Source organism: Podarcis tiliguerta (assembly GCF_965153285.1).
Source record: "Podarcis tiliguerta genome assembly, chromosome: 12".
Classification (NCBI taxonomy): domain Eukaryota; kingdom Metazoa; phylum Chordata; class Lepidosauria; order Squamata; family Lacertidae; genus Podarcis; species Podarcis tiliguerta.
In genome coordinates this window covers 21,204,954-21,224,383 of record NC_139545.1, presented here as the reverse complement: position 1 = coordinate 21,224,383, position 19,430 = coordinate 21,204,954, and the positions used below count along the sequence as shown (strand labels likewise).

Here is a 19,430-nt window from a genome sequence, read left to right as displayed (position 1 = left end):
GTTTTCAAGGCAAGTAATGTGTTTTCAAACCCCTTCTGCGACATTGAGGGTCCCGCCAGGTGCCCAAATAGAGGAGTATCACAGATGATGTGGACAGAGTTGGCATATCCTCTGTGTTGATTAATGGGCAATAGGCAATTCACAGCCCAACTCACATTGAGTTCCTTGGTGCCTACTGCGCAGATAACTGAACTCTTGCAGTCACAGTGTTTTACACATTGTTGTAACTTGATATGATTCATGATGATACTCTCATTAGTAGCTTTATATTTGTGGGGTTATCTGTATAGCAGCAACTATCGTCTTTCCGAGAGCAGGATCATTCTCTAGAACAGGTTGTAGGTGTGTGTAATGCTGTGTCACAGTACGTTCAGATGATCCCAGCATTTTATCGAATATAGGTCAAACTCTGCTCTAATTTACACAAGGATAAACCCAGGGATACTCTACTGAAGCTATGGCAACTGCATTGAATGGAGGGCAGTATAAATGATACCTCAGTTGGCCATTGTGTAAAATGAAATAAAAAATCTTAGTTTAAATCAGCACAATTAGAAATCTGAAAGCTGGAAAACAATTGAATGCTGAATTCTGGCCCTCATGGATTGCCTGTACTAAGATAATAGCTACAGGAGAAGAAAATGACATTTTGTTTTCTGAACATACAGAAACATTGGTGATCAGTTGTATACTTAAATACGATTCCATACAGATGAACTGTTGGTCCACTTCCCAGGATTCATGAGGATCAGTGAATACATATGTGGACACAGAAGTGATTTCTGAGTTGATGGTGGTTTGGAGGAGCCAATAAGGATTGGGGGGGGGATGTCCAAAATTTGGAGGATCTATAAGGATTAGTACACAATGGGAATATTAGAAAGCACTGGATCTGTGACTTTTATTATTCAGTCATGGGGGACAGATGTGGCCTGTGATTTAGCGGTGGTGGTGTGTTGAGGCACCTCGCAAAACAATTATGTATTTTCAAGAGAATTCATTTCACTAGATCAAACTTTTGTGTGGAAGACCAAGTAGACCTTCTCTCTCTCTCCCCCCTTCCCTCTGCCTCCTCTTCTCCTCTCCCTCTCCTCCCACACCCAAATCCACCCGCACTCTCTTTCTCCCGACTGCTGCAGCACCCCTCTTTCTTCCCATTGCTCACTCCATTTCCCTATTCCCAGTCCCCATATTGCTCCCCCTTCCCTTCTACCCTTACAGTCTAACCACTATACCACAGTGTCTCTCTCTGTTGAATTAGGGTTGGTGCCTTCTATGAAAATTGATTCAATTTTAAAACGGAAAGGAAGCAAAACCAAAGCAAACAAAACGTAACAAATAAATAGCCATCTGGGGCTTAGACTGCCAAAGTGGTGAAACTTGAAATAGCAGTGGTTCAGTGTCCAGAAGTCAAAGTGCTGTCTGCATTGTTTAATATTGTCTCATCTTTGTTCTTCAGAAAAATTCAAAGGAAGAGGGAGAGCAGGATCACATTTTGATTCAGCCCGCAGACGGAGTAGAGCAGTCCTTTATCACATCTCTGGACACCTACAAAGAAGAGAAAAGAACAAATTAAAAATTAATAATGTAGGTGTAGAGCACGAAGCTTCTTTTTGTGTGGTTATTTGTACAGTGAATTTTCTTCTAACTCAGAAGAGTTTCTCTAATGGGTACTACTAATCATTTGTAATTTTATTTGTAGTACGTTCTTGCTCTCAAGTTTCTTTTCAATAATGCAACATGGAAGGTCAATATATAAAGCAAAAAACTATGCCAGTATAATATTTTTATAGAGAATGAATTGAGCTATATTACAAGACAAGGGCAGAACACAATAGAGGCTGGCTGGGACCTTGGCTTTTCATATAGGTGACACATAAGCTTGCAGATCAATGCCATTCATTTTCACAGCTGCAAGCTTCTTTATGTTTTCTTTTCTTTAGCAAAGTTCTTAAAACTGATTCTAATGTAGTAGATAAGGAATTTCCCTGCTGGATGCACACAATCTCCAAGCTTCTCTGGATTTTGAGCCAATTCAGAATACTCTAATCCCTTGTGTTAGGAATTTGATTGTTTTCCTTCTCCTAGAAATGTTGTAGTGTTGTTGAAACTCCTTTGGACTTCCTTAGTATTCTGCAAAAGTTTTACCTAAGGAGGAACTTCCATGTTAAGTAGGGACAGCCTAGGGATGTGTAGAACTCACATAGATAATGTAACCTCCGGTAATGTCAGAGGCGTGCTCTCATATGAATGGTACAATTTCATATACAGTGGGTTCAGAGCCCCTCTCTGAGAGCCAAACTAGATGCGATACTAATGGTGTTCCCACTATTAACAGGACTGAAATTGCTGTACCAACCCCTTACCTGAATGAGACTCTGACATTAATTTCCCAAGGGGGGGGGGCAAATATGTGACCTGGGGTGAGGTGACCAATCATGGAGGAGTGGACCAGGGCTACTCCAACCCCTCCTTTTCTTATGTGGTTGGGTGGAGGCAAACAAGTAGAAGCTGATCACCTTGGGTGGTATTTAGTGCAGGCAGCTGAGCAAATTAAGATGAAATCCTATGCCACCCTGAGGCATTATAGGGTTGTGGGTTCATGGGAGCAATCAACTATAGCCCCAGGCTAGGGGGAAGTGGTTTCGGGGTGCCTACAGGGATGGGCCGGGACATTTGGGTGAATGCTTTTCTGTACATGTTTGGTCTTCACTCCTCAAGGCTCATCTAGCAAGAAGGAGGGATGAAGTACCTTTAATGTACCTTTAATGAAGTACCTTTTAGAAGACATCTGAAGGCAGCCCTGTTTAGCGAAGCTTTTAATGTTTAACAGACTATTGTATTTTAATATTTTGTTGTACCCCAGCCACTCTGGGTGGGATATAAATAAATATAATAATAATTATAATTATCAGTGAATGGCATGCTCAGGGGATGATAAGAGGGGTGCTCTCCTCTAAGCAATGAATGAACTCTCTTGCCCCCACTTATTAATTGGCTCTTGATTTGCAGATCATCTCGTGTTATATTTGAATAATATACTGGCTCTTGAGTCCTCTTCACAGGCGTTGGGGCAAATGCATTGTTAGCAACTGAAGAGCAGATTTGATCCTTTCCTCTATCAATGTCCTAATAAAAAAATGCCCCCCACCTGTGCCTACTACTAGGCTTGGAAGGAAAGGTCCCCTTGGTGTCAGTAGAGGCTACCACTCCCATGGAGTGTGGGGTGGGATTTTAATTTGGACTACAGTGAGGGAGGAAAGAGTTAAACCTGCTAACGGGCTGTTTGTTTATTTTATTTTATTTTAAAAAGCATAGACATGATGGCTAACAATGCATTTAGCATCATATACATTTTGGCTCTGAAAAGGGACATAAGATACTCTTGCAGCATGCAACATTTCACTTGCTTTTCTCCCATTTCTTATGCCTGTGTGCTATGGAAAGATACAGTGTCATACTACACACTCATCCTGCCAAATGCTGGGCTGCTCATCATCTTGCTAATTGATACTTGTGGAGGTTGCCTTCTTCCCACCCTCCTCCTTCTTTAAATGTTGAGCTACACACACAAAATAGTTTTCACCATGCATGTCAGTTTGGAAAGATACACATTTCCTGAACCAGGGCAGCAGCGTTTAGAACCGGAATGTTTTTTAGCACAGTTGCTCATATTGCCATTGCAAGTTTAAAGCATGAGGTATTTTTAGTAATTCATTACTTTCAGTCTCCCTTTAATTGGCAGCAAGACTTTGAATCAAATCATTGCTGTTGTAAATAAAACCTAGAAGCTGAGGAGATTTCTCCCTGGATTTGAAATGGATGTGTGTAGCTTGGTAGAATACATAAATCGATCTTCTTGTGCTTTAATTGCAATCATAGTCTCTGCTAAGGCTTCCATGATGCACATCTCTAAGTAACCACAGCTGACAAGTAAGCCTACAAAATACACTTGCTGTTTTTGTAGGCTGGTTTCTTTTGACACCAGACCTTTGGACTAATGCTTCTACAAGATGCCCTAATGCAACCTCAGCTACAAGTGGGTACAATTTTAATTGTGTGCATTGATTAACACATTACTTTGTTCTTGCGTCCCCACTTTTTGCTTGTCCTGTACTTGTGTTTTGCTTGTTTTAATCCACATCAAGCTGGGAAGGACATTTTGGCAACCAGGAAGCCAAAGACATGAGTTCATGTCTTTAAAATGATTTTTTAAAAGCTTGCATGACTGAGAAGTTGAAATATACCGGATGCTCTGGTCAGTTTCTTGCCACTCTGTTGCTCCTTGATAAAAATCCTGCTATAACACACAAAGCGGCCAAATTTTGTGCAGCAGCAATCAAAATATGACATATAATAGTTAGCACCCATTATATATTAGTATAATATAGAATATATTGACCAATGGACACTTCCAGGTCAGAAGGTTTTCCACTCTGACGGATAAATGACCACCCATAACTGCTTTTTAATGTATATGTGATTTTATTTCATTTTATCTTGTTTTCAGCTTCCACAAAATTTTAATTGGTGTTTTGCTCTTAATACTGGTCATTGAACGTAATAAAAATGACTTGTAGTAAATTTCTCAAATGGAGGGTATATTGAGCCCGGAGCTTGTTGGAGGTTGTATTTTGTTGTTCTCTGAATTTTAATTTTTAATTATGGTGAGATGATCCTGGGAAAGAAAGGCTTGATATTTAATATGTAAATATTAAGCGTATTTAATATTTTCTGATGAAAATAATAATATAATGTAAACATATGCTTAATCCACCCCTTGGAATTTATGAGATGAGCAGAACAATTCACCCTGAGATCAGAAAGCAGCAGGGCAAGGCAGAGAGTTTTAGATTCACTGCCACATCTGAAACTCTGTTAAACATGCACCAGCCAGGATGGGAGGTGGGATGGTGGGCTTCTATTTTTTGCTATGCCAGCTCCAGGCTGGTGTCACTGAGGAGCCCTTTAGGGAATTCACAGGGCTTTAGATTCAGAAGTCTCCAAGCCACCTGCCTCCAGACAACCTATTTCTGGGCTTTCTGGGCTCTACATCAGCATGCCACTCCCACAGGACGCACCATCCCCATCCCTGTTCTTATATGATTATAGAATCATAGAATTGTAGAGTTGGAAGGGGCCTTTAGGGTTTACTAGTCCAACCCCCTTGCAATGCATCCATGGCTACTCAAATTCTGTTTAAAAACCTCCAAGGAAGAAAAGAGTCCGCTACCTTCTAAGGGAATCTGTTCCACTTTTGAACAGCTTGTACCATCGGAAAGTTCTTCCTGATGTTTAGTCCGAGTCTCCTTTGTTGTAACTTGAATCTGTTGGTTCGGGTTCTAAGCTCCAGAACAGAAGAAATCAGGCTTGCTCTATCTTCCATGTGACAGCCCTTTAGATATTTGAAGATGGCTATCATATCTCCTCTTATCCAGGCCAAACATACCCAGCTCCCTCAACCATTCCTCATAAGGCTTGGTTTTCTAACTTACCACGTACTTGGGCAAAGCTTGGGACTTTACTAAACTTTACTTAACTTTGGCTCGATTGTGTTCATACTTAGCAAAGTACTCTGACATCAGTGCCTACAGTTGAAACAACAACACACAAAATGATTTACCCTTTTTTGCAGCTACGACAATAAAGAGACAGAAAGTATGGCTGTAGTGTTGTATTGCCAAGCATTATTTTTTAATACCCGAGGTGGGCAAGTCAGCCAAGAATTATTACATGAGCAGTCAGTTTAAAAGGTCAAGAGTTCTGTAATGGATGCTTCAGAAATGGCTGTAGCTAAACTGAAAATGCCAGCTTATGCTGGTAACAGCACCTCTCAGGAGCAGCACCATGCATTTTCTCTGGATTTATAATGCAACAGCCGCTCTCTTGAGCACTTTTGGCCTCTTTACTGAGTTAGCATCGAGGATTTTCCCTTTCCATTTCTGGCAGAAAGTGTTTCCATTCTCCTCCCTTACAGTTAAAATAACCCTGCAGTACATTAATGTGAAGTGCGATTATGCTGAGCCCATGGAAGGAGGATTAAAGGAACAATATTGGCAAATTTAGCTTTGGTGGGCAATGTGTGGTTGGGGCAGGGCAGCTTTTACAAAGTTGTAAGACTACCAAAAAGTTATCCATTAGTTGTCAAATAGGAACCGATGCATTGTATATTGATTCTCTTTCTCTCTTTCCCTTCCAGAATGTTTTTGTAGATAAACCAGCATTTCCAGAATACAAAGTTTCAGATGCAAAAAAGTCGAAATTCATACTTTTGCATTTTAGCACTTTCAAAGCTGGCTGGGACTGGCTTATTTTATTGGCGACGTTTTATGTTGCCGTGACTGTACCTTACAATGTTTGCTTTATTGGCAACGATGATCTATCTACAACCCGAAGCACAACTGTCAGTGACATTGCAGTGGAAATTCTTTTTATCATAGGTAAGACACACCTCTTCTCTTTTTGCTTTGCTCATTTCATGGCTCTGAAAATAACTATAGGTTTTTGACAAGAAGAAATAATGCTGTATTCAAATATCTGTATTTACCGTATTTTTCGCTCTATAAGACGCACCAGACCACAAGACGCACCTAGTTTTTGGAGGAGGAAAACAAGAAAAAAAATATTCTGAATTTCAGAAGCCAGAACAGCAAGAGGGATTGCTGCGCAGTGAAAGCAGCGATCCCTCTTGCTGTTCTGGCTTCTGGGATAGTTGCGCAGCCTGCATTCACCCCATAAGACGCACACACATCTCCCCTTACTTTTTAGGAGGGGAAAAGTGAGTCTTATAGAGCAAAAAATACGGTATTTTCTGGCATGGCTGACCATACTGTTAGGCAGAGCAAAACAAGACCGTCTGAGACAGCATATTTTGTTGTGCCATCAAAGGGAAGCAGTTAGTGATTTAGGCTGTAATCCTGTGTACACTAACCTAGCAGAAAGCTACACTAAATTCAGTAGGACTTAACGGCTAAGTAGAAGTGAATGGAATTGATCCGTTGATGAAAATAAGAATAATAAATTGTGGCAGGGGAAGGGGGAGTGAAGGTGCCACTTGGATTTCCATCTTTAGTCATCAATATATATTGGACTGTTTCTGTTTTTCTGGACAGCTCATTACAAAGTACAGATGATAGATGCCTGTCAAATTACCAGGCATCACTAACTGACTGACAAGGCATTTAAGCTGGTGTACTTGCATTTTAAGCCATCTCTTCCCTAGTTAGAGCATATGCAGAGCACCTTTCCCTCTGATTAATTTCAGAGAAGCCTCACATATTTGGGAAGTCCAGCTTTAAGGGTATGGCTTCAGGGAAATCCCCAGTCTCCATTTGAAAGTTATCCATTGCATTGACTTCAATTACAAAATGATCAGGGTCCATGACTATGAAAGGGGTCTGTGAATCATGGTATCAGTTTGATGTTTGTATATCAAGGCAAACTTGCACAAGTGTCAGGCGGTAGTCATGGAAACCCTTACTCTATGATCAGAGCCACAAGTGGATGGTCCATCTGGCTCAACATGATTTACACAGACTGGCAGCAGCTCCCCAGGATTCAATCAGAAGTCTTTCCCAGTCTAACCTGGAAATTGAATCAGTGACTTTTTTGAATGCAAACAAATGCTCTACCACTGACTTTCCTTGACAACAGTCCTTCCAAGTGGTGATTTCTATGAGCTTAATGAATGAACATGTATTTGAGTCTTGCGTTACCCCACATCCAAGCTCTGCATTCTAGCCATTATGCTGCATAGCTTATCTGATTTATTTAACGTTATAGTTCTAGCTGCTTTTACTAGGGAGTAAGAATTTTACTCAGGGACGCGGGTGGCGCTGTGGGTAAAACCTCAGTGCCTAGGGCTTGCCAATCGCATGGTCAGCGGTTCGAATCCCTGCGGCGGGGTGAGCTCCTGTCTTTCGGTCCCAGCTCCTGCCCACCTAGCAGTTCAAAAGCACCCCTAAGTGCAAGTAGATAAATAGGTACTGCTTTATAGCAGGAAGGTAAACGGCGTTTCCGTGTGCTGCGCTGGTGCTGGCTTGCCAGAGCAGCTTTGTCATGCTGGCCATGTGACCCGGAAGTGTCTCCGGACAGCACTGGCCCCCGGCCTCTTAAGTGAGATGGGCGCACAACCCTAGAGTCGGACACGACTGGCCCGTATGGGCAGGGGTACCTTTACCTTTTACTAGGGAGGGACTCAGATGGTGCTGTGGGTTAAACCACAGAGCCTAGGACTTGCTGATCAGAATCCCCACGACGGGGTGCGCTCCCGTTGCTCGGTCCCTGCTCCTACCAACATAGCAGTTCGAAAGCACCTCAAAGTGCAAGTAGATAAATAGGTACTGATCCAGCGGGAAGGTAAACGGCGTTTCTGTGTGTTGCTCTGGTTCGCTATAAGCGGCTTAGTCATGCTGGCCACATGGCCTGGAAGCTGTAGGCCGTCTACCTCGGCCAATAAAGCGAGATGAGCGCCACAACCCCAGAGTCAGTCATGACTGGACCTAATGGTCAGGGGTCCCTTTACCTTTAAGAATAGTTCATTCTCCTACATTCTCCTACCGAGGCTGAGGGTAGAATTCGGAATTCTGATGACTAGGTTTTACTTAAAAAAAAAAAAAAGCACCTCACATTTCCTATCAACACCTGAGATGAACTGAGAGAATTAGCTGCATTATTCACAAATTCATCCATTAAATCCATCATTGACTAATGCCTTAGAATTTGCCTTCACCAACCACTGATGCTATCCATTTAATATATTATTCTCTAGTACACATAACTTGTACAGGGTGTAGAAAGATGTATTCTTCCCTGTACAACACCAGGCTGGGCTGCTGTGCATACAATTTACTAGGGTAGTTGCTATTGCTATGCAAATAGAGAATAACAATGAAGGATAATGAAGTTAAGCCTATGCTGATGTAACATTTCATTATGTCTTAACTAGAGTTAAAATTGGGAGGGTGCTTTGAAATTAATGTCATGCCTGGTTTGACCCTCGGACCTTCTTCATTAAAAACTGATGCTCTACCACTTAGATACCCCCCCCCCCAATTTTGGTGTGTATTTGTTTTGTGTCTTTCTCTCCTCCCAGTAACTCAGAGCAGCTACCAATAGCATTTGGAGAAATGTTTCTTTGAGTGGAAGGCTCAAAGTCTAATACACACACTATTGATCTGATGTATCATTAAGACTATTTCTTCATAAAGGATGCTTCAGTCCCAGGAATGCTAGTGGAATTTATTTTAGAGCATTTTAAGGGAAATATGCTATTGTGCAGAGCAGCTATGAACAAACAACAAAGATGGGAGTCACCTTAATTTTTAACTGAAGCCACAGAGAGAAAGAATAAGAAATTACTGGCTGAGATATACAGACCCACCACTGATTTCTTCTGCCACATGGAGAGGCAATTTAACACCACCCGCTTTCATTATTTCATCCATGCACAAATTTCATGGCGTTTATGACAAGGACATAAAGAAATGGACATTCTTCATCTCAGCTCTTTCTGTCTGTGATACTATCGCATCTCATGCCTGCCTTGTACCTGTGTGAATAATTTTGAATAGCTGTACGTCAGAAATTCCATTGCCTTGTCAGGTCATGTAGACTAGAAAGTCTGAGGCCTACAGGTAAGCAATTACGATGGCCACTCTGTAAAGCCAGAGTCAGCAGAGAGGGAGACCGTACAGAAGAGATGCACAGGCAGAGGTTTTTTAAATCATTCAACATCTGTGCATGGCCTAGTTGACAGATGCCAGTGTTTTAACTTTGGTAGCTTGGTACATGTACATTTATAATGCAAAATAGGCTTATAGAATCAAAGAATCATAGAACTGTAGAGTTGGAAGGAACCATGAAGATAATCTTGCCCAACCTTCTGCAACTGTGCTATCCCTGATCTTACCACCTTCCAGATCAGCATGTTTTCATTAGGTAATTTGAGATGTATCTCACAATGACAGTCTTATGGAATGTTAAAAAATTGTTTCAGATCTGCCAGAATTTAACATGGGAACTTTTAAACTTTGGGAAGGCATTCACAAGTCACTTAATGTGAGGTGGAGTTTTAGAAAATGCAGAATGGGTGGATTGATTTAAAACAACCCCCAGTTTTCCAGCCTGAGACATGCACTGATAGGAAACATGATATGTTAAAAATTACCTATGAATGTGAAACTGATTTTGTAGTTGTTTTTCTTTATCCGCATGTGTTGCTTACCTTGTGGAAGGGCTTTAGATTCCACTCCACTCATCTGCATCATCATAGCTGAAGAATGGGGAAACATTCCTTAAAAATATAAAAAAGAGGGCTGTCCAAAAAGGATAGCCATTTTGGACACCATATTGACCCAACTTTACTGGAGCAACTTCTTTGAGGTCAAGGGTTTCAGCGTGAATCCACATCACAGGACTATTTAAAAAGCTCAGAATCGTTGTAGATTTAAAAGCAGAAGTTCAAAAGCTTTTGTTTCTGATGTTTTTGATCTGTTTTATATTTGTTTTATGGTTCTCTTTTGTGGGCTCTCTTTTGGAAATCTAGATTAATAAAATTATTGGGGTTGGTTGCTTTTTTAAAAAAGAATTGTTGTAGATTGAAAGCCTTAGTAAGTAGGAAGAAAGCAGAAACAATGAAAGTGTTTATAATCCCTTATAATTTCTATGAATGTTCCCTTCTTCCGTGTTTCAGATTACATGGATGTTTATTCAGGAGCCTAAGTGCAGAAACACAGCCTATTCAGGAACATAATGACTTCAGGAACACAATGACTTCAGGAACATAATTATCACAATAGTGGGCAATCAAATGTGGACTTTGAAGTAGGAATACACACACACACACACACACACACACACACACAGCACCATTTTGAAACAGGGAAGTGGGGACCATAGAATCATAGCATTGTGGAGTTTGGAAGGACCTTGAGGCTCATCTAGTCCAATCCCTTGCAGGAATTGCAGCTAAAGAATCCCTGGCCACCCAAGCGCTGTTTAAAAACCTCCAATGAAGAGGGGGTGTCTACCACCATCCGAGGTAGTCCATTCCACTGCCAGACTCAGTGTCAGAAAGTTCTTCCTAATGTTCAGTTGGAATCTCCTTTCTTGTAAATTTGAATCCAGAAGAAAATAAGTTAGCTCCATCTTCATGAGACAACCCTCCAGACATTTGAAGATGGCTATCATAGCTTCTCTCAGACTTCTGTTCTTCAGGCTAAACATGCCCAACTCCCTCAACTGTTCCTCATAAGGAAGGCTTGGTTTCCAGACCCGTGATCATCTTGGTCACCCTCCTCTGCCTACATTCCAGCTTGTCAATAGCCTCCTTAAACTGTGGTGCCCAGAACTGGACACAGTAATCCAGATAGGATTTGACCAAGGCAGGATAGAATTATACTATTACTTCCCTTGATCTGCACATTACTGTTGATGCAACCAAGAAATGCATTAGCTTTTTTGCTGCAACATAACACAGTTCACTCGTGTTGAGATTGTGGTCTACTAAGACCCCTAGATCCTTTTCATGTGTACTGTTGTCAAGTCAGGTGAACCCTACCAAAATTGATTTTGTTAGTTTCAGGCCAGTTCTGCAAGGTCATCTTGAATCCTGATTCTATCTTCTGAAGTATTAGCTACTCTTCCTAGTGTGGTGTCATCTGCAAATTTGATGAGCATCCTATCAATTCCTTAATCCGAGTCATTTATAGGTCCCAACCATGCAGGCAAAATAACTTATAGTTAGTAGAGCATGAGACTTTTTATCTCAGGGTCATTCCGCAGGGAGTTGGACTACATGACTCTTTTGGTTCCTTCCAACTCTATGATTCTATGTCTACTTAGAAGTAAGGTCTATTGAAATCAATGAGGTTTACTCCCAAGTAAGTGAAGTTATAATCACATTCTATATACGTTTTGAAACAGGTCAATAATAATAAATTACTTTTTGTGACTCTTAGTTGGCTTTAACATTTAGAAAACTGAATCATGGTAGCTCAATAAGTAGATAGCTATCTTCTAATCTCTTGTTTAGGTCTGTTGTCATGTTTTCCATTACTAGAATAGACCAAAGTGGCTATTTATCTATTTCTTCTCAGCAGGAATGGTCAGGCTTTCTCCCTTTCCTTATAATGAATGAGTGCTCCTGATTTGTAGGTTTAATCTGATTGATAAACCAGGCTTTGAATGTTGCCCCAATTTTATTTCTAAACAGGCTGGACTACTGTACTTTAATTAAGAACTAAACTTGAAAATTATTACTTAGGGGTGCTTTTTTCTTTTTCCTTTTTTTACTGTGGAAATGTTATGGGAAAATCTGTCAAAGTCACCACATCTTAAGCGTCTGAAAAATAAAACAAAACAAATAGCAATGAGACCAATTAAATAAATGTGCAGCTTTTAGAAGGTCGGGAAGTAAAGCCTAATTAATCTTCTCTGGATGTGACTTTTGTAGAATAATGACTATTCAGTGACAGCAAGAAAGAAATGTAGGGGGGAAAGCCATTGCTGAAGAAAAGTTCAAAATTTGCCAGAATTGCCTGATTGAGTAAAAAAGTCAAAGGGGTGAAGAACAATATGCCCAGTGAAAATGTTCCAGTGCTTTGATTGCTTTTCATCAGAAACTCTTTAGTGGCAACACTCTGCAGGCATAATAGTTGGCCACAAAAGGAACTAGGATCTTATGTATATTTATAAGCAAATCAGGAAGTAGGGCTGAGAAAAAGCAATTATGAAACCTGACATGCTTGTCACAAGCCATATTAGCGTTAGATGCTGTATGTGCACATTCAAGGATGATATTTGCACACTTCTGAGCACAGAAGCTAAAACAGCCCGTCTATCTCCAGCTTAATGACCTAGGCAGAACCTTCAGTCGCATCCAGGGATGGCATAGCAGGGCTTCCTTGAAAACCTTGGTGTGCAAATTGGAGTCTGGCACCACGAGCGTGTCTCACTGGAGCAAATTCTTTCCCCTCCTGATATTACCCATGATAGAGAGTTATATGGTCCCCAGTTTATAATCTAGATTATATTAAGAACCCAAAGTGGAAAAAGAGAGAGGCCATGTGCCACTTTAGAGCTGAAGTGTAAAATAGTGCAAAACCTGGCAGTTTGTGTGTCATATTCAGTCACTTGTGCCTTTACAAAAATAAAAAAGAAAATGTTATAGAGAGCAACTGTAAAATTGCAGTGGAATATTTTCCCTATTGTGGCTTGGAAGCCTTTACAACTTTACTGAAGGTGCTACAAAAAAACTGTTAGTGGTGTGCAACATGATAGCTACAACAAGACAAAGGACCATTTCAAAACATTTCCTCCTCTCTCTCCTCTTTTACATATATTTCAGAGCTAGGTGATTACTAACATTTGAAAAGGTTCTGGGGCTAATTAACCCCTGCCTTGTTCCAGTTTTAACACTACATTGAACCGTTATTAGAGTCAAATGGTTCACTGGATTAATGAATGCACCAAGAAGAATACATTTCTAGTGTAAAGCACAAGCTCTAAGCATCAATCACTACTATGCACACTTACCAGGGATTCCCACTGAACTTACTTTTGAGTAGATGAGCAGAGGTTTATTTTAAATTCATTGGATCTACTTCTGAGTAGACTCACATAGGAACATATTGCACATTGAAGACATTTTCATGTTAAAAAATGGCTAAAGCATGGTTCATATTTTTATAGTATTTTTTTTTAATGCCTAAAGACAATAGGTCCTTGTGGTCCTCCAGATGTATGGTTTCTGTTCACAAGTGATATAGACTGTGATGTAGCCAGAAGCCAAGATATAGCTCTTGATAGTTGCATGTCACTACCAGGGACTTCACACTGCCCTGTGGAGTTTCCTGTCTGCAGAGCTCCTGCTGCACATCCAGGGGATTCATAGTGCCAAATGGCTCTAGATCAATGGTATTGCAGTTAAGGCAAAAATAGCAATGCGTGTGAAGTTTCAGCCAACGTCAGCATGACAACATTTTTCTCATGGTTTATTTTCAGAGGCCATACATTGCAGTCTCTTTCTCACACACGCACATTTTGCAAAACAGATTTTATTTTTTATTTTTTTTAAAACCCTCTTGCATTCTGAGTTATCTCAGGAAAAGGCAATTGCTGCCCAGCCTGGTCCATGGGTGCTATTACTGGGGGGGAAATGGTGCAAATTGAATTGCGGAGATGCAATTTCTGATTGAGGTGACATGAATTGAAATGGTCAGATACAAGCAAAGCATTATATAAACTCTGTGCAAGTTTTTGATAGAGGGAAAATAAAATAATGCTAGGACCTGCAGCTTCTAGCAAAATTCTTTTGACATTCTGTAGATGTTAGAGCAATGTTCTCCTTGACACCAGTAGGAGCTATATGCCTGAGGGCAATATATGGTCCTCATCTTCTGGAACATGATAATAATTGAGACAACTGCCAGAATCTGAACTTTTGTTTGGATTTTAACATGCTCTAGCATGCCACATCAAAAGTATTTCACATGGCAATAGGCAATGCAGCCATAAACTGTAATACAGAAAAACATAAACTGTGCAAGTCACCACGCTGCAATTCTTAGCTTTGATTTGTTCCCACCATCTCTCACCATTCAGTTACTTTCAGTTGACTCAGCTTTTCCATTCTGAGCAAGTCTTCACTGTGTTATGTGGAGTGGCCTGCTAAACATCTGAAAAATATTTGCATTGCTTCCCCCCCCCCTCTACTTATCATTGAAAGGAAAATAAATAGCAGCCTCTGACAACTTGTTTCTTTCTCAAGCAGATATTATTTTAAATTTCCGAACAACGTACGTCAGCAAGTCTGGCCAAGTAATATTTGAAGCGAGATCTATTTGTATCCACTATGTGACTACCTGGTTCATCATTGATTTAATTGCTGCACTCCCTTTTGACCTGCTTTATGCTTTTAATGTCAATGTGGTGAGTATGGCCTTTCTATCCCACTTTATCTCTGCTGTTCTCAAGTGTCCCTTTTGTGAATGAAAATATTGCTCTTCACAGGCAAAAGAAAAGCACAGGGCCAGTGTGTGTGTACTGTACCCTCGAGTGCAGCTTTTTATCTCTTCCAAGTACATGAAATGTTTTGTCTTGAAGTGCTGAAGAAGCAGTTGTGGAAAAAATGTAGCAGTTAAAGCTAAACCTTAGGTATCAAAGTAAAGGGAATCCTCTGGACCTATAAAGTCTGCTGTACTTCATGCACATGTAGTCTTTTTTACTTTTTTCTTTTTTTAAGGTTCTCCATGTTCAGCAGGACGCGGGTGGCACTGTGGGTTAAACCACAGAGCCTATTACTTGCTGATCAGAAGGTTGGGAGTTCGAATCCCTGTGACGGGGTGACCTCCCGTTGCTCAGTCCCAGCTCCTGCCCACCTAGCAGTTTGAAAGCACCCCCGGGTGCAAGTAGATAAATAGGGACCACTCCAGTGGGAAGGTAAACGGTGTTTCCGTGCACTGCTCTGGTTTGCAATAAGCGGCTTAGTCATGCTGCCACATGACCCGGAAGCTGTACGCCGGTTCCCTCGGCCAGTAAAGCAAGATGAGTGCCACAACCCCAGAGTCGGTAGCAACTGGACCTGATGGTCAGGGGTCCCTTTACCTTACTATGTTCAGAGAAACCCTTCCGAAACACAAATGTCTAAGGGGAATTTGGGCCAATCTTCTACACCCACACAGATGTGGAATCTGTGGTCCCTAACTCTGATCTACAACTTCCTTCATCCTTCCTGCTGGTAGAAGCTGGAGTTCAAGTACATTGAAGATGGGGAGGGGTGTCACAGGTCCTGCCCTGCCCTGAGTTATGTAAGCCAAGTAGAAATACTGAGGGGGGGGGGTGTATTGCTTTTAAAAAATACCGTATTTTTCCATGTATAACACACCACCATGTATAATACTCAAATTATTTTGGGGACTCAAAATTAAGAAAATGGGGGGAGATGACCCCGAGTTGTTGAGCTCTTTTTTGGGGGGATGCCAAAAATAACTAACCAGATTTAAAAACGCTGACCACTAACAATTGCTCGCATCTCTGAGCAGCAGCCGGAAATCAAACGCCCAATTGCCGCAGTGACAGCCAATCCACAGCAGATGTTAATTCAGCAACCTATCACCCAACCAATTTGTGCAGCAGCAGAAAATCCAAAGCAGAACTTTTAGCAGCCAACTCTCACACACCAAATCACCACTTGGTGTTTTGCTGTGGTTTTTTAATATTTTGTTGGAAGCCACCCAAAGTGGCTGGGACAACCCAAACAGATGGGTGAGAGATAAGTAATAAGTTGTTGTTGGGTGAGGTATAATCCCTGTTCTGGGCCCAATAAACACAGGATGCCTTTGCCCAGCGGCACTGTGGCCCATAGATAGATACTGGGCAAGTATCACTTGCCATGCCTTCTCCAGCCACTTTTTTAGTTTCAGCGTTGCGGTTTTTAGCAGTGCAGATTCTTTCAGTTGCTAGGGAAAGCTTAACCTTACTAGTCTAAATCAGTTAGCTATAAAGTGAAATTCAGGCTGGCTTTGCATAGGTGAGTAATCAAATTTAGCTAGGCAGAGAGTAGGAGTGCTGACTCCTCATTTTGTCTTTCTAAGTTGTGAAAATACTGTATCTTCTGTATATGAATTTCAGATCTTACAGTGACAAACCGAACACTGCTGAAGGGGGGAAAAAAACATTTGGAATGAGTAATGAGAAATAATTACACATGATTTATTACACTCATTTGCAAACCTATTATTATCACATAATTTAAAAAAATGGAGATTTAGTTTAATCCATCATAGAAAAATGTAATGTGAGCTCAAGTATATATAACTGATATAACTTCCCTTTAAAGGAGGCCCCTCCTTTCTGATAACTGTCTTCTCAGTGGCCGTTTTGCCTTGTACCTGGATTTAGTCTTCGCTCCCCAAACTTTTCCCTTTTGTAGTATGTTTTTTATATCTACTGACCTGGAAGTAAAGCCCATTGAAGCCAATGAGACTTAATGTCTGATATCGTTACACACCACCCCAATCTCTGATTGTGAGAAATTCCAGGGGCTCCAGGCAAGCTTACCCAGGGTCTGTATTTCCTTTTGGGGATGAAGTACAGCAGAGACTGTGTTGTCTTTATAATCACAGAATCATAGAATTGTGGAGTTGGAAAGGACCACAAGCTTTATCTAGTCCAGCTTCCTGCAATGCAGGAATCGTTTTGCCCAATGGGGGGCTCAAACCCACAACCCTGAGATTAAGAGCCTCCTGCTCTACCGACTGAGTTACCTTTTAAAGTTGATACATGGTTTATTTACACATATGTACAACCTGGGCCAAGGATGGAGGGGTTCATAGCATCAGCACTCCAGGAGCGTCTTGCTTCTTCCATAGGTGCATCCTAGGTTCCAAGCAGAGATTCAACATCATGCTCTCTCCCTGCTGCTTTGCGCCTCCTGGTCACATAACTCCTTACTCGTAAGCTGCTGGCTCACATAGCTTCTAGCTCTAGTTTCTAGCTCTAGTTTCTAGCTCTAGTTTCTTTCAGTTGTGGCTTCAAACTAACTTGGAGCTGAGGGAGGGGCCCCAATCACAGAGTCCCTTTGATGCTTTGTCCTTTTAATGGCTTAGGCCCCAGGGTGTCACCTAATGCTTGGCTTAGCCTAGCTTAATTAGTGTTCGACACCTGACTTAATTAAAGGATTAGCTGTGTCTAGTGCAACTTAATACACACAATTTGGGCTTAATACATAAGGGTCTGTCACCCAGTCTCAACACTCCAAGCATTGATGAACTTCTAACACCTATTGGACTCAGGAATTTAGGGTGTCTAGCACCCACAAACTCATAACACTAATATGCAGAGGTTTACACTGCTAGGATGTAAGCCTGAGGGCAAACCCATTTTTTAAAAATCTTTGTATTAGTGCCTAAGAAGTTTAGGTTCCCATTATTATTATATAACTAGAAGCATTTCAGGTTTTCCATACCTGACAATGTAACTCATCTTCATGCATTCACCAGGGATGTGTATGGGCACCAAGACCCGCCTTGTATGTGCAACTGTGTATTTAAAAAAATTCTGATCTGTTTCTGAGTCACTCTGTTCTCCCACACTTCGGTCTGTTCCAAGGTTTTCTGTCTAAAATGGAGCTCTGTGTTCCTCATTCACTATAATGGGAAACCAAAAATGGCTGTAATATTTTCCCATTTTGTCCAACATGGGTAAATTAACAGGCACATAAGCCTCTCCAGAGTGGATTTAGCCTGCCAAATTGCAGACAAATAGGTCCAGGGGCTTTTTGTGGGGAAGGAAGGGGGATTCACTTTCTAGAGGTGTTGGAGTGGTGTACATTCTTGCTTATACATTACAAAAACCATGTAGCTTCAGACTGGCCTTTCCTTTCTGGTGCTTGTGTCCTGCAATAGGCTCACAAAATGAGGCTAACAAAAATGTTGAGTTCTGAAGAGCTCTGGGATTTGTTTTTGTTTGGTTAAAACACAGTGGCATAGGTTCTTTTTTAAAAAAAAAATTAAACAGAACAATTAACTTTTGAAGAAACCTTATGCTGCTTAAAAAAATAAAGAAAAGAAAATCCACCTAGAACTCTTTAATGCTCTGCATGTAATATTTTGGATAGCCTCACTTCTTGCAAAGTACATGGCCCTAGTAGAAAAGAAAGAGATATAGAGCTGTAAGGTCAGAAAAGTATAGAAATGAGACAGAACCTGAAGCACTTTCCTGTATGGAAAGACTGCTGAATATTACTTTCCCTTCTCACCCTTTCAGGTGTCCATCGTTCACCTTCTCAAGACTGTACGATTGCTGCGTCTTTTACGTCTTCTTCAGAAGTTGGATCGCTATTCCCAGCACAGCACTATCGTTCTGACCCTTCTTATGTCTATGTTTGCGTTGTTAGCTCATTGGATGGCTTGCATTTGGTATGTCATTGGAAAGAAGGAGATGGAAAAAAAACCATTCACTTGGGACATAGGTACATGCTTTATTTCCCCTCACAGACTGAAAAGTTATACTTTAAAACATCAAAATGTTGCAACTTAAGGGGAGGGGGGCACAGAAATTGATTTGGTATGATGTAAACTTCTGGCTTCTACAATCTTTTTTTTAACCCATTGGACTACAGAGTGAGGGCAGGAAAATGTTGCCTCACTCTGAATTAGTTTCATGCAACATTTCCCAAAACCAAATGAGAGTGATGGCAATACTTACTGCCTCACCCTGGTGTATTGTGATTGATTGATTGATTGATTGAGTATAAAATAATGAGACTGACATCAGCCAACCACCAGTAAGACTACAAAAACTTCCAGATCATTTGTAATTTAAATATATTGTATAGGTTTAAACTGAATTTATTAAGAGCATATTCTTTTCTTATAAGGAGATTTATAAGAACTGTGGCACAGTCTTCTCGAATTTGAGAATTTATC

The 19,430-nt window shown here is 40.9% G+C and overlaps 1 protein-coding gene across 2 annotated transcripts in view; it reads left to right on the top strand.

Moving 5' to 3' along the window:
* KCNH8 (potassium voltage-gated channel subfamily H member 8) overlaps window positions 1–19,430 on the top strand; it is a 149,450-nt gene that overhangs the window by 77,202 nt on the left and 52,818 nt on the right. For both annotated transcript variants that reach the window (XM_083404681.1, XM_083404680.1), the window contains exons 4-7: window positions 1,460–1,587; window positions 6,200–6,440; window positions 14,774–14,931; window positions 18,769–18,973. In XM_083404681.1, the coding sequence (XP_083260807.1) occupies window positions 1,460–1,587; window positions 6,200–6,440; window positions 14,774–14,931; window positions 18,769–18,973 (732 nt within the window). The remainder of the gene's footprint in view (window positions 1–1,459; window positions 1,588–6,199; window positions 6,441–14,773; window positions 14,932–18,768; window positions 18,974–19,430) is intronic.